Source organism: Cygnus atratus, chromosome 1 (genome assembly GCF_013377495.2).
Source record: "Cygnus atratus isolate AKBS03 ecotype Queensland, Australia chromosome 1, CAtr_DNAZoo_HiC_assembly, whole genome shotgun sequence".
NCBI lineage: Eukaryota > Metazoa > Chordata > Aves > Anseriformes > Anatidae > Cygnus > Cygnus atratus.
This window is the reverse complement of record NC_066362.1, coordinates 24,318,777-24,335,447: the sequence shown is the minus strand read 5'-3', so window position 1 is coordinate 24,335,447 and position 16,671 is coordinate 24,318,777. Positions and strand designations below refer to the sequence as shown.

The window sequence follows — 16,671 nt, the reverse complement described above, 5'->3', positions numbered from 1 at the left end:
TCTTTTAAAACCTGAAAAATAAATGTGGGCATGTCTAACATGGTCTCTAGTAAATCAAATAAACCTGAGAAGTTTTGTACACATTACAGTGAATTCAGCAAAAATTATATCTTCTTGTTTTGACTATTACAGAAAAACTGTCATTTAAATTTTTCCCACTCTTTGTAGTTGATTTATATTCACACTTATTCAGAACTAGGACTTTCTCCATGAGACCACTGTGGCTTTCTAAACTTTTCAACATCAATTGAAAAAACATAAATTAATTTGAAGAATAATGTGTATAATCCAAGCATGTCAATTATTAGGGAGCAAGAAATCTGCTACAGACGAGACTGCCTTTTCAGCCACTGTCATTGGAGTGATGGCCAAATGGGCAAGAAGCTCCTTGTTGCAGGAGACTGCTGCTCTTCATTCCACATAGGAGAATAGGAATTCCACATAGGACTACAGAATTTGGTCATGCAGTTTGAAGGAACCCTGTCCTCACACAGATGAGGCTGGGTCTCACCCTATGAATTACTCCAGAATGGGATAAGCAAGTGTGAATGCTTCAAAGGGGTTGTATTCTGATCTCTCATGCATATATGTAGTTTCCACTGAAATCAACAGGAAATACTGATTTTAGTCTACTCACCAGAAACTGGAGGACAAACTTTCAGAAGCAACTTTTGCCTGCAATCACTTTATACATTGAGGATTTAAAAAGTAGTGAATAATTTAAATGTTTGAGCACTTTGAACTAAAACCAAGGAGTTATCTGCAAGATTGAAGCCTAGACATCTTTGTATAGAAAGCTACAAAACTCAGGAAAATACAAGCCAAGAGCTGCCTGGAAATTTGGACTGTATGAAGCTGTTTTTTGACACCCTATTTAGGACATTGGCTTTTTTGTCCGTATTTTTTTCAGATCTAACTTCATTCTCTCCTCCCCTTTGATTGAAAGCTTTTTATTCACGTAGAATTGGTCTTGAAATCCCAGTGGAGGGCAGCTGATTTCTAGACAGCAAAATTCTGCTCCCATACAGAACATTCACTGAATTAGAACTGTTCATAAAAGCAGAAAACATGTAATTGCCTTAGAAAATCTAGAAAATTAGTTTAATTCTAAAAAGTATGAAAGCCATTATTTCTGAGTTTTAACTCACATAATCATCACAGATCACAGTAAGCTGCACAGATTTAAAAGAATCAGTCATTTTCTGTCTAAATTAAGTGCTTACTTTTAGAGGGATGACCATGGTAAAGACTACGGGATTGGTCTAATCCACCTGTATGTTCTCTTATTTTAATTAGCTTATAAAATACATAATTTTAATCTAAATGTAGATTCCTTGTCCAAATATTTTGGTCATCCAGCTTTACAAGGCTGATAGATACATGAAATCTAGACAATATCTAAACAATAATTCCCTGTAAAGATGGAGGTAGGAAATTTAATTCTTGTTCCAATAAAAGAATACTGCAATTGAATTCAAAGGAGGCAGGATTTTTTTAACGTCTATAAGGCAGGTTACTAAATGGACATCATATTAAAATACAGAAGTCTTAAGTGCAACAGAGAAATCATGTAGAGATTTTCTATTGTAAAAAAAAAATAAAAATGAATTATTAGTCAAAGAGAAATGATTTGCAATATGTGAGTAACAGTTTAATACCAAAGCATTCTTTATATATTCAGATCCCTTAACTCATTTGACTTTCAGCTAATAAACAGATGAAAATAAAAAACTTTCTTCTCCTATATTTTAACAACAATCTGCTATTTTTACAAAGAGAAGTCTCCACTGCTGGAAGGCTGAGTCACAAAAGCTTGAACATTTTGCTTTGCCCTCTGTCTGCTTATTTTCTGTAAGCTGGTTTGCAAATGTATACATTATTTGCGGTGCATAGTTTTTTTTTTAAAAAAAAAAAGAGGTAAGTGATATTAAGTAGGCTCATTATAAGACATTCACTCATGCTGTGCATTTTTCAGAATTTAAACATGAACTGTTTCAATTTTCTCTGACTGCAGAGGCAAGTAATAGTAGCCATGAGTCTCGTATCGGTCTAGCTGAGAGTCTGGAATCAGAGAAGAAGACAGTTATACCACTTGTGGTCGTATCAGCCCTGACTTTTATCTGTCTAGTGATTCTTGTGGGTATTCTCATATACTGGAGGTAAGCTGTTTTTTGTTGTTGTTCTGTTGTTTTACGTTTTTTCAAGTTTAAAGAGCTCTGATTTGAAAACTGTGATTGACATTACTGAGCAGTTTTACTGGAAGGAGACTGGATCTTGTCTCTCTGTGTCTGTATTACTCCCAAAGTGAGCAATGAATAGAGCTGCAGTGACATAAAGTAACAAGGTGATTTCTTTCCACAATGCTCAGTTACAATTCTTTCTGGTTGCAGAGTGTTAAACCATTGCAAATACATTATTATCATATTGAGAAATTTTAGTTAACAATTATTTTGATTATTAATCCCTAGAAACCAAGTGAGTTAACAGAGCACTGAGAAGAACAGGAGGAAGAAGAAAAATAAAGAACATGGCATGGTTTTTTTTCCTATGTTCCCAATTGTATAACTGTTAAAAAAGGTAGTTATCAATTTAAGACAAGAATCTATGGTCCTCAACAGGACCATATGAATAAGTAATTGATAAAGGAATGTAGGAGCATGCTGTAGCTGGCATTGTATGCAAGATAGAAATGGGATAGCTTGTAAATATTTTAAAATCACTTCCTGGGTAGCTTTTATCAAGTTCAGTGATTCAAGATGTTTCCTATGTCCTCAGGTTCACTCATAGACATGTTTCTCTGTGACTTGATAAATTGATAATAAGAAAAAAAATGGTTAGGCTAAAGAGAAGTGATAGATATACAAGAAATCCAGAAAAGATAACCACTGAGGGCAAAAGACTGTGTCTATTCTGTGAAACAAGGTGGACCAGAATTTTTCTCCAGTCCTGTGGCCAACTGGCATGGCACAGGTTATTTCAGTACAGCCAAAGTCTCTTCTTTCACAGGGGGAAAAATAAGGTGGATGCATTCAGGTCACCTACCAGGGATGGTCTCTGGGTCTAACCCCAAACTGTGTCAAGCATTGTGTGCAATAATGCAAGTTGGCCTAAGCTACAAGCACACCAGGAATCTTGTTAGCAATGTGACAGTATGTGGCAATGCTCAAGCATTTGACTCTTCTTCGTTGGCTGCAGATAAAGCCAGAGATTCTTCCTAGGGACAGGGAGGGCTGTTTAAGCTTTCACAGGCTTTCAAAATCCATGTACAACCCTAACCCTTTCCTGAGAGTGTGGCTTGCCAAGAAGGAAATGTCATGGACCAGAAGTGATAAATATAAGATACAAAAACTTCCTGTCTTGGAGACTCCTGCTGTTTTGTGATTGCTAGGGACCTGATCCCTTCACTGCTTGTGTAGTACTAACACATAATCTTGCAGCAAGGAACAGGACCTTGATCTTCCAGGAGCTGTACAAACAAGAGGGGAGGTAGGATCAAACATCTCACAAAAGATTCCAGAGCTTATTTCTTCTTTTTCCTTCCCCTACCCAATCCTGTTTAATCTAAAGCATACGAAAGTGGTGAAGAACCAGGAACTAAACCCTAGACTGCCCTCTCTCAACTCCGGACTACTGTAACCCTTAGGCTATGGTGTCAGGATTGTGCTCGCTGACTTTGCTTCTCATCTCCTGACTCTGGATTTCTATATGTCCAGCAGCCCATGTCCCGCATGTGGACAGAATACATCCACCCTCAATGAACTAGGCTTAAAAAAATGAGTTGGAGCTTCCTTCATTCCAGGAAAGCATGCTAACAAGTCAGCCAGCCTTAAAGACACTTTTAAACAGTGATTGTCAGAAAGATTTATTCTTCTTTTCAAAGAAACAGTTAATTACAGGAAGAATTGCACAACTCATTTCTTGGTTTATGTCTAGTTGGATAATTATATTCTCCATAACAGAATTTCCAGCTAACTACTTTTATATTGAGAACCTTTTCCTATCTTTCATGTTACACAACATGAACATTTATACTCATCTTCCAAATGGTTTCAACCTTGAGCCTAAATATTATTTCAAATCTGTTCAATTTGCCAGGGAACACCAACCATTTTAAGACCCAGATTGTACAGTGCAGTTTTAGTAATCCTACATGTGTTACAGGCTTGTTTTTGTCAAATAACATTGTGTTCATTTCGTATTCTTTCTCTGGGAATGAACAATTCTGTAACATAGGTCTTTCAAAATAAAGCAAAAATCCCGTTAACAGTAATATCTTCTTGAAGCTGAATTTAATCTTTCCTGTATTTCTTGTGTACTACAAAATAAAATATGGAGCTCTTTTTTTGTTAATCCTTGAGAAAATTTTCTGGGCTTTATGATAACACTAGTAACATGTTTCTTGTTTCAGAGGAATTGAACACAAACAGTATGTATTGTGGGTAGGATTTTGTGGCCCTCTTTCAAAGGTGCCAAGACCCTCATCTCTTTTTAAAGTCCGTGAAAAATCTTAATCATAACATTAACTTTATTGCTATGTAGCTATAAGCATTTTTATGGTTAGGCTTAGCTGATTTTGAAATAATTTATGTAAGCTGTCAGTATTTCTTTTTATAGTGTATTTTTTACTTATTTCTCTTTTATATGAGCCAATAAAGTTAATTAAAAAGTTTAGGTTTGCAAGAAGATATTCTATACTCTTTTGGCAAAAGTGTTCTGAAGAAAAAAAAAAATGTCTTATAACCTGGCTGGATATTTGATTGAATAGTGTCACCATCAGCTCCTGATTTGCATGTACAAAAGGTATAACCTTTAAAAAAAATTAAAAAACAAATAGAGCCTACCAAGAGCATCAAATTCCAGTTTTCAAGGTTAAAAAATAAAAAATAAAGAAAAAAAATTATTTTGTTCTTCACTCAAATGACATGTATCACTAAAATAATTCTGTACCATCTGTTGTTTGGGTTTTGTTTTATTTGTTGTTTTTGTTTTTTACATGAAATTGTTAACCAGCACTTGAGGAAATTCCCCAATCTCTTCACTATCTCATTAGGCAGAATTTCAATCTTTCTGTGATAAAATACTCATTTCTCTGACAGGGATAAAAACTTTAATGATAGCACTGTCTAAAGAATATCTAAATGCCAGTAGGAAAATGCACAGTTTTGAATTATTATAGTATTCTGCATCAAACCTTTTGTAATTCATGCAATTTCCAAGCAATGTCATTTTCCTTTCATTTCTCCAGAATGATTAAGATTACAGTGGGATAAATAAGGAGAATCTTTTGCCTATTTAATGGCCTTCTCTTCCAGGTCACCTTTTTTTTATAACTCTGGAGAGAATTTTCCACCCAAACCTAAAGTCTATCTATCCCTCTTGGTACCTATCTACTTCATTGAGTCCTTGCACACTATGCAGCAGGGATATTTGAATCTCCACACTCTGTTTTCCTCATTTCTGGATAGCTTTATCATTCCCATTTTGTTGAATTAACCTTATCTATTAAGGTGACTCAAACTGAAAGTTTCTCTGTGCTGACATATACTGGAAATTTATGTGTATATGTACTCTTTTGGAACAGTTCATAGTATTGATCAATGAAAATGAACCTGATTAAATGATTTATAGGAAAAAATGTCAGTCTATTAGTGCAAATCAGTTTTTATAATGGTTAACATAAGAAGAGCTTAGAAAACAGTAAAATGGTAATAGTTGTCAGTGGGAATTGTACCATTCAATATTCTTTTTCAACAAACACATATGAATCTCAGTAAGAGACTAGCTCTAATAATGTGAATAGTGAACCGCTAATGCAGTTCCAGCTACATTTTTATCTTTAGAGATACTGAATATCAGCTGGCTGTCATGAAGCCTCCTAGAAGCTGCACGACAGCAGTGCTTCAGAAATTGCCAGACCAAAGACAGGCAACTTCCTGAGCAATCATTTAAATTTTAAATTTCCTCTTCTATCCTGTATCTCTGAAACACAGCTACCAAAGAATGTTCATTTTCTTATCTATGATTTGAACTGATGCCTTGAATCCCATGTTCAGTTTTTGGAAAAAGAGTTGAGAACCCTCTGTAGGGATAGTTAAGCTTGCATACGTGGAAACATTAAAAACAGATTTAAACTTACAAAGGTCGCATTCACCCATCCATGAAAGAGAATGGATGCTCAACTGTGCAACATCAAATCATAAATAAAAGCGTTAACATAATTTGAAAAATAAAATTTCAGCTGACAAGCCTTTAAAATGAATTGGGCCCATTTAAAAATGGGATCATTAGAATCATTGGATTCACTGAGAAGCCATTTAAATATCCTTTGGATCCACCAGATCTTCAAACAATTAGAACCATTTAAAAATAAATTCTGATAAGTATTTGAGAATACCCATTGACAGATGCCCTGTGAGAACAAAAGGCCCTGACATTCTTAGAGATAGAAGTAACCATGCCCCTAAGACCGTTTTGGGTGAGCAGTGGGTGTGTGGACCCATCCAGTCCCAGATGCCTCTTTCTTTAGAAGTTCAGCACCTTCCTCAGCCTAAACAAGCAGTGAGCACCCTACACACCCTCCCTGTCCAGGGGTGAAGTAGGCAGCACACACCCTCAGCCAAGGTCCAGAAGCCCACATGCCAAAAAAATGAAGTCCTCTGCAGTCTGAGGTGCAGTCTTCTCCCAAGCAGTTCACACTGAAACGTTCACTCAGATCTAGCATCTCTCCTGTTAAACCAAAGAGCTGCTGCTTCATGGCTTCCTGTACAGATACAGACACTCTAATTAATTCAATGTTTTAGCACTATCTCAGATATAAAGTGTGTGTTCAGAGAAGTGCAGTGTCTAAATTACAAATTACAGTTTTAGGTTGAAGATCTAAATGCTGTGATGAAAGGTGTAAATTAAATAATCAGGTTAGCATTGAGTGATGGGACCTTTGTCTGGAAGTTTGAAATAGTCATCACTTTTTTCATTAACAACAAGTAATAATTAACGAGACATGGTTATTAACATTAGGTTTAGTCATGAAGGCTTTCACTGCTGATGCAGAAGCAGATGGAGCGCCTATTTATGAGTCTTATTGCAGGTTAAGTCAACTGCTATGAATTTGTCTCCCAAATGTGCTAAGGGTGTAATTTATTTTCAGCCACAATTAACTTGTTAAAGATTAAAGATACAGTGGCTCAGTGAAGGATAGTGAATGGATAGCATATTATGAGGACATTTTAATCACTGCTTTAGATGTGAAAACCATTACACTAATTAAATTCTGTTTAGTTCAATAGTTTCTCAGGCAAAGAGATGCCAAATCTCTTCAGCGTTACTCCATAAAGTTCATGTATGATCATTGTTCATAAGCTGTAAGCATAAGGGGGATTACAATTTTGGGGTTTTAGTCCTTTAGCTGGTTGGCATGTTTGGTTCGTTGATGCTATTTTTAATAAACATCGAACAACAACTTTCTCAGTGCCCAGCAGACAGTACCAGATTTCCAAAAGTGTTTAGTGACTTGAAGTACTTTGATATTCCTGCCTCCCACAGTCATTTTGCACACAGGTCTGAGACTGACTCGACTGCTATGCTAGCATTGAGAGCCTCTCTCACTTCGGCAGCCACTAGCTCCATGGGGTGCAAATGTAAGAGCCTGTTTAAAAATTAGAAAGGTGTTTCCAAGCACATCCTGAATATGTTCTTGATCTACAGCCAAAATTGCTATTTCTAAGTAAAGTACATAATGGGTAGTCTTACTCCAGGCATGTCATGGAAAATCACAAGCACTTCTGTGGCCATCACAAATGTGCTTTTAGGTGATTCTAGTCAGACTCCAAATTTAATTGTCATGTAAACTATTTTGCATGCGATGATTCTCTTCTTATGTAGCTCTCTACTTTTTTCTTGTGTTTTAATAGAATTTATATTGTATACAAAGACGGAAAATTCCCAGCACTTTCCATGAGTATGTGCATGTTTCCCAGAGTCTTAGCTGAAATAAGGTTACCAAAATCTTTATGATCTACGTGAATGGTTATGGAAAGAATGACAGCATCCAGATATTCCCTATCTATTACTCAAAGAAGACTCAAAACTTCTGTGTGATTATAACAATTATATGAGGAGTTTTATTAGTGCAGTGATACTCATTTACAGGAACAATGCCAAATTAGAATTTAAAATAGCAGTGAGTACAGAAAATAGAAAAAGATCATACAATAGCTCCAGCCAACAGCTTTCAAAAAGTAGAATCTTGTAAATACAAAATGAGATTAATATTTCCCTGATGCACATATTTCTTTTTAAATTTAATGATTATTGAATAATATTTCAAATAGATTAAGTGACCCAGAGTAAAGATTGTTATTAGCATGTCTAATCATATGGAGATTTTTTAATTAAGGAGGCTTTGCAATGCTTACAGCGGGAGTTGGTTACTCAGTCCCTTGAACAGCTCGGACTCTTAACAGATGCTATTCTTATTATCCTCACATCTGGATTACAGCACAGATACAAATAACATTGTGGGTCATAGCAAAGGTTGATTCCATTTGTATTCATCCTTCAGTGTTTTTCAACACAGCTAGCATCTCCTGGAGTCATAAATTCCCATGCGCTTGTCTGTCAACTTCAGGAAGTCCTCCTTGGTTAAGGTGTCCCTCAGTGTTGTGACAACAGCATTATGAAAAAATTGTTTAACAAAGTCACAGTAGCCCAGAGCTTCTATTTGTCTGCTACGAATCGTGTTGCCTCCGACTGCATTTCCATGTCTGAAGTTGGCTGTATCGATGAATTACCAGAGCTGATCTCATACATTGCTCCATCTTCAGGCTAGCATAATCACATGAAAGAGAATGGTAATTATGTGTGCAAATTTGGATAAGCAAGGAAGACAATGGCATTTTTTATACTTGAAGTTGTTGTGCAGCATCTACAGTAGCTCCTGATGCAGAGTTCCTCTTTCAGCTTTCACTATGTCTGATGTCTGCTCTATCTTCTGCCTCTTGTATAGGTAAAGATGCATGAACTACATATTGTGTTGAGTTAATGAAGTATCTTCAAGTTGTATACATAATTTGGGGTATATTGGGGGAATATTTATATTATAACAGTTACATTTGACGCTCCATGAGAACTGTTTTTCAAAACCATGATTTTGTATCTTGACTAAATGATGCCAGAATTCCAAAAGGTTTTAGGCAATCTTTTGTGTTTGCAATACTTATTTATGTTTCTTCTCCTCTAGGAAATGTTTCCAGACTGCTCACTTTTATTTAGAAGATAATACATCACCTCGAGTGATTTCTGCTCCCCCAGCTCCAGTCTTCCCAGTCTCAGGTATTTTTTGTCAACTGTCCTGTGGATTGGTGTTAGCTATTGGAAGGTGCTGCCTTGTATGTGTCTCTATGAATTCTTCACTTGTGCCCACTTCTACTAATGAACACAGGTGCACTTGGTGGAGGCAGAGGTTAGTGTTGCTAGTATTCTTTCCTGTAGCACAGATGAGAAATATTCTCACCTTACAGAGCAGTCACAGGGAGATGTTGTGTCTTCTAGCCAGTGTCACCCACATTCGAGCTACACTAAGCAGCTCTAGTTTACTGTCACAAAGCAGAGGATTACACCAGCAACACGCTCTGCTGCATGTCTTCCTTTAATAGATCACCTATGTATACAACACGACCTTTACTTTTTACCTGTGTGACCCAGATATGCCTCATCTATCTGCATTTCATTAACAATTGCAATGTTTTCTTTAACTCTAATTGATATATTTTATTGGCATGTTTTTTACCAGTAAAATTCTCTGTGAACCTCTCTTAAAAATGATAGCAAGTACTGAATATAATCAGCACTTTCTCTTTCCATATGCACTATAGTTTTTTGGAGAAGCTTTTTTTTCTCTCCTCAAAGTGTATCAGAGGAGCACGTGCAGCCCTCCTTGCTCTTTCAGACTGGGTAGAATAAAAAGTGAGTTAAATAGATTAATTCTGCAGCAGACCCCAAGTCACTTTTTCACAAATGAGAAAAAGATACCTTATTCCACAAAGAATGCTTCTGCAAATTTTGCAGTTATGCAGGGGAATGGCTACCCTCAGAATGAGAAAGGGAAGGAGAATCAGCCCTTGTATAGATAACTAGTAAGCACATTTAATTAAATAAACCCCAGACATTAGGCTCTGTTGTCACTGAATTGTAGGCATCTTTAAATGCCTCTTGCATTGATTGCTATTGTTAGGAGACAGATAACCTTTTTCTAAATGGTTAATAGGCAGGCATGTAGCTTGATTTCAGAAAACATGTCATTATATATGAATGTCAAGTGGCAATCATTACAGGAAATTTCAGCTCTTATTCTCTGTCATTAACTGTATTGCAGTACAACTGTATAATTTTCTTGCAATTTTTCCTGACCAGCTCACCTCAGGGAGACAGTGTTTTCCACTGTCATAAGACAGAATTGCACTTACAGTTATTTGAGTGCTTAAAATATGTGTTTTGATGCTGGACATTTTACTTCTGAAATACTGATAAATATTAAAGAGAAAAGTGTTTTTTTAAGTGACTAACAGATACATAAAATATTCTATGGAGAAAATTCCAGCTCTGAAAAAAAATATTTTTGCTTTATTTTGTGTACAACAGATGTCAAGTGAGCAGGTTTTGTGTTTTCTATCACACCTGTTTCAGTAGTGTAATTTTACAATTGAGACTAACTGTCATATAATGTTGGCAACGAACATAGACCAGGAAGAGGATTTTGTAACTGCTTATTTATAGACTTACTTTTTTATTATAACTATGTCTAAAAGCACACTCCACAGACCTTGTTTTATATTAAGTTTTCCTTTTGTGGAGTTTCATTGGCAAAAATTGGAGATCTGCAGTTATTCTGAAAAAATGCCTTGGCACTTCATAGTATAATTCAAAGATCTATTAAGCACAAATGAGTGAAAGAGTAATATTATGAGCTGATATCAACATTCAGTTAGCTTCAAGGGATACCTACTATCCAGAAACAAAATATACTCCTGAAGTCAGAATTTATTGAATTAGGAGATTAACACAGGCCAGGAAATAAAATAGTAGTAACACCAAGCCTGAGATCTCTTTCTCCCTTTCTGTCCTCACTCTTAGGGTCATCCACCTTCCCTTCTGGTTTTGTGTTTGCATATGATTAGAATAAACACTTTATGCCAGGTTTCAGCTCTGAAGTGTGAAGATAGTGTTACACATGTGTTCAGCTTCTCTTAGGCTTGACTGGATAAATTCACTTTTTGTATGCAGATCCATTCACGTAAGTAGAAGACCAGATGGATCTCAATACGAATCAACAAATTCTTGGTAACCGAAAGCTAAAATTATTAGGTGGCCCAACTGCTGAACATCTGTGGATGTAAATATCAAGTCTTAGATCAATGTTTTTGATGTTTCTTCCTCATATGAAACAGTGCTGGACTTACATATTGTGAAATAAACATATTTTTAATCCATGAAAGATGTTCCAATAAATAAATAAATAAACAAAATTGGTATTCTACAGAGCCAAAACTAGCTAAAATAATGTTGTCCTTTAACAGGTAATTAACAGAACAGATGACTTTGTTTACCTAGCATATTTGCAGGAAAGAATAGATTAAAGGTCCCAAAGGTTTTCAACATGATCCCTAATGAATGTTCTACATGAGTGTTTTTCTGTATTTGTATGAAAAAAGGAGATGTACTGAAATATAAACATCTGATGAAAAATTCAGACTCAGTATTTTGACCCATGAGTACCGTGAGTCACATTTGTTGGTTGAAAATGTAGATGTTTCATTTGTGGGTATTCAGAAAATCTTAAATCTTTCACTTATAACTTGAAGTATGAAGCCTGATGTAAGAATTTGCAGTCAATACTCCTGGATCAGACATAAAATTATATTAATAGGTAATCATAGAATCATGGGTAGAATGGGGGAAAATTCCTGCTGAAAAAACTCACATGCAGTAAAAAATTTAAATTGGTTGTTGTTTCCTTTGGATGCTAATGCAAACATGCCACACATCAATTAAAATTATACTACTCACATAATGCTGCATTAATTTAGTAGGTTAGGGACAACGTGGCTAGTTCATGTACTGTATCAGAGTCCCAGTGCAACACTGATCAACATAAGGCATCCAGACTCCTCTGCATCCAGACTCCTCTGCCTGATCGTTCTTTCTTTACCAGTATTATTCAGAATTCTGGTCCTACCCTCTCTGTTTGAACATCTTTTAGCAAACTGCTAAACCTGTCAGTTCCCCTTCATTTTTCAGTCAAGTTGAGTCAACTGAGAGCTCTTCAGGCAAGCTCAGCATTTGCAGAATCAGCACCTTTATTTTGGGAGCTTAAAGCCAGAGCAAGACCTAGCTGAGCATTTTCCCTATCTTCCCTCAGAACAGCCATTTAGAAATGTATAAGTGTATGAGAATGTTTTTAGAAATGTTAGCAGTGTTTCTATTTTTATGGGAAGCTGTATATCCAAAGTTCATGCCAAAATTTTATTTCAGGATGTTGTGTGGATTGCCTACATATGAACTTCTTTATATGTTACTCTGGCTTTTTATCCTTCATAAATATATTTTTTGTCTTTTCCCACCTCTAAGATGATGTTGGAGCAATTCCAATAAAGCATTTTCCAAAACATGTTGCAGATTTACATGCAAGTAATGGTTTTTCTGAAGAATTTGAGGTATGGCTCTATGATGTCATCTTTCTTAGCACATACAGATAATGTTAAGTTTAAGTGCCTGGGGAAAAAAAAATGGGCATTTTTTCTGACTTGGGGACCAATTTCATAAACACATTTAAATATGAGTTTTGTAAGCCCGGGAATGACTGTTCACACCTAGAGGCTAGGGAGATTTACAAAAGCTAGCAGGACTGGGATGCAGACAGGGATGTTCATTGCTGTGATAAAACACTAAATAGTTATGTGAATAATCTGTGCAAAAATAATGCATTCTATATGGTTTAACGGATATAGATGTAGATTTAAAGCTTTTCCAACTCTAATGCCAATTGAATTTTGCAGAAGCTACATACATTTACTTGTTCCATTTACAAAGAAAAAAATATGGAAGTAATAATGAATACACGTGACAAGACTCCTGATTAACAGGGGAGCTAATGTAGAGTCTTCATATGTGGTAGTGAAAGCTTTACAATTACTTTCATACAATATATGGTTCGTGTAATATATTTCAAAACTTTGAAGCATATTGTCATCATATAATGTTACTATCACCGTATGTAATTAATTCATGCAAAACTTCATTGTTTTTCACATTCATATGCATTACAAGTCATTTAAAGATAGATAAGTTCTAATTTAAGTCACTTATCAAATAAACATTATAAACCGTTATCAACTGCAATTAAAGTTGTGCTATTAAAGCTCTTGACAAGCGTTCTCTAATAAATCAAAGAGTTGTGATGGAAGCACTTTTTTAATTGATCTCTATTAATTTAAAACTATTTTAATATTCCTGCTGCAAAAACAATATTGAAAGTAAAGAAATTCATAGTTTTGCATCTTTCGGTATTGCTTCTGTTTCCCCATTCGATGTGTTGTTACCCAATAGACCAAAAATTCGATGTGGTTCACCTAACTTTATTCATAAATATTTCTTCTCTAATGCATTAAACATTCAGAATATCCATCCAATTGTTGGACTGAATTTGTAAATACTTGTGAATGTCCAGTGCTTGTTTATATGTTACATTAAGCATGTGCATACGCACTGACAGAAATGGGCTCCACATAGACCAGCTGTTAATAAAAGCAGATGTTGAAAGACTGTGTGTAAATGCAAAGGTAACAATGTCCTTTAGTGCTAGTGAGAAAACCAATGAAGAAATCACATTGTTCATGATCTTCTTTTCCTAAATTACTGCAGTGATCCAAATACCACATAGGTCATACCAAATACCAAGTTCCTCATTGAGCATACACCATCTAAATTTTTTCATTCTTGTTTTAATTAGAACAAAAAAATCAGTATCATCATTTCTTGGAGATCCTTTTTGGATTACCAACTACCCCAGCAGTAGTCTCCTGGCCTTTTCTCTGCTGATAAATAACACAGAAAACACAGAAGAATTTAAATCTAGACATTACAGTCAGCATATATTTGGAGATGAGTGCACAGGGGTGGTTGAGTTTTTTAGGTATGTTACTATAAAAAAACTCATATTTAAAATATAATTTTCAGACTGGTAACCACTCTTCATATATATATTTAAATAGCTGAAGGTGAAGATGATTAATATTGAAATAAATGCTAGAAAGTGTTGGGTAATATTATAGTACTTTTAGTCATGACAACTCATTTCCAATGTTGGCCTTATAAATGTTTGAGTTTCCTGTCAGTTAACATAATCAAAAAAATAATAATTTATAAACTTTGTGCCTGTCTTCTCAAGCCTGTCTCCTGCAGGCAATCTTCATAAAAAGATTGGATTCATTGAGAAACCGCTGTCAGACAGAGGGTTGTACTGCCATCCCATGAAGTTTTCTGAGTGGCATGCTGCCATGTTCCAGTGGAGGCTTCACAACTGAATGCAAAGAGAGTAAAAGGGTTCAACAGAGAAACTAATGCAGTTATAAGGACCAATAAGAAATCCTATGAACCGTTAAATAAGTAGATATAAAGTCAGAGATGTTGCTCATATATGTAGCTTTCACAGGCATAAGGTCTAATGTTAAATCTAAAGACAGGAAAGCAGATGCCAATATTTTAACAGGAAAATTGCTTCTTGTGTCTTTTAAGAGTTACATCAAAATATTCAGCTTTGTTGTTAGTATGGAGATATATATTGCATGACCATAATTGTCTTCCATATAATAACTGTAATTTATATAAACTCTTTTATCCATTTGTTCTGTGCTGTGGAATTTGATTTTTTTTACTTTTTTTTGCATCCATTCCCTCATTAGACACTGAAAGAGTTTTATCAGGTAAGGAATTATTTCACTGCATTTTTTTCTAGCAATGAAGTAGTTGTAAAATATCATAGATGACTGGGTATAAGGTTGTGGTTTTTTTCTTGCTGACTTACTGTATTTTAAGAAATTTTATATACCTTAATGCTTATTAAAGTACGATGCACATTTTTTTCAGGAAATCCAGAGCTGTACTGTAGATCTAGGTATTACATCAGACAGCTCTAATCACCCTGACAACAAGAATAAGAATCGATATATAAACATTGTTGCTTGTAAGTAAATGCATCACTTGATGTTTTGTTTAAGAAACAATTATAAACAAGTATAGACTTATATCAGTTACTAGAGGAAGACAAAACAAACAAACAAACAAACAAACAAACAAGCCCTCTATACTGAAAACTCTGGATACTGTTCAGCAAAATGCCTGGAGAGGAATAGTGTGATATTTCACTTCTCTTCAAGTTAGTCCTCTGGCATCCTGCTGCTGTGCTGAGCACTTGTTAGCAAGACATATTTGTTTCTTCTGTGATGACCCAAAGGGAGTTGGGAGATTTCACTGTAATACCATTTTAAAGCCAAAGGAGTTATGTTTTGATTGCCAAAATTAATCCACCTTTGATCTGCAATAATGATGATATATCCTCTCCTGGAGCTTCACAATCCCTGGATGTATTTGCTGACATACATAAATATAAATGTACTGGTTTTATGTTGTATTGTGCCCAGCCACAATGTAATAGATCAGCTTCATTAGCCAAGACATGTCTTCCCCTTGCTTTGCTTCACTATGACAGACTTTTCTTCTCTGAAATGCATCTATTCAGTTTGGTTAATCTCTCTTTGAAACCATTGCCTCTAGGCTCTTGATCATTTTGGTGGCTTAATATATTTTTCTTAATTCTCTATAATATTTCATCTTTGTTCTGATAACAAGAAGCTTTAAATTAAATATATATTCAACATTTGGTGATGTTAGAGCTTTATAGAAAAAGAGACAGAATCAACCCATTTGGCAAGAGGCAATGTAGACTCTACATCAGTTGCAAGAAATCCCATTCTACTTGGCTGAAGATACCTCTAGAGGAAAGTCACAGGTTTTCCTCTGCCACTCTGTATGTTGATAACTGATCATACAAAGGGTGCCAACCCAGGGCCAGGGACTTTGTTATCACAGGGCAGCGCTCAAGCAGCTTAGTAACAAGTAACTCTTAAGTAACTAGGATTGTCATGTGGAACTGAATCAAGTCTCTAGTCCATATAACCAATGAAGGCTAAAGAAAGCTTCAGCTCACCCTGAGGTAGCCACTTGCTGTCTGGATTACCAGAGCTGAGGCTCTTCAGCTGACCAGCTCTCCAAGCTCCCATTACTCTCTAGGCTCCAGACTCTGCTGTCTTTAATTTGGAATGAATGTGCCTAAACACCAGTGCCTAAATTGTTTGGGACATCTCAGGGCAGCCAGGATGCTGTGCAGACATGCCCCTCAGTATCCTTGTACAGTGGATACACAGTAGACATTATTGGATACCTGATTTTTTTTCCCCACTATATTATACTGAAAAGTTATGAACTGTATGAAGTTCAACAAGGCCAAGTGCCGGGTCCTGCACCTGGGGCGCAACAACCCCAAGCAGAGCTACAGGCTGGGAGATGAGTGGCTGGAAAGCTGCCTGGCCGAGAAGGACCTGGGAGTATTGGTTGATA

The 16,671-nt window shown here is 35.8% G+C and overlaps 1 protein-coding gene across 1 annotated transcript in view; it reads left to right on the top strand.

Moving 5' to 3' along the window:
- Positions 1-16,671, top strand: part of PTPRZ1 (protein tyrosine phosphatase receptor type Z1) — a 141,795-nt gene that overhangs the window by 108,487 nt on the left and 16,637 nt on the right. Inside the window, exons 13-17 of the mRNA XM_035559360.1 lie at positions 2,015-2,159; positions 9,239-9,330; positions 12,625-12,710; positions 14,958-14,978; positions 15,142-15,238. Of these exons, the coding sequence (XP_035415253.1) occupies positions 2,015-2,159; positions 9,239-9,330; positions 12,625-12,710; positions 14,958-14,978; positions 15,142-15,238 (441 nt within the window). The remainder of the gene's footprint in view (positions 1-2,014; positions 2,160-9,238; positions 9,331-12,624; positions 12,711-14,957; positions 14,979-15,141; positions 15,239-16,671) is intronic.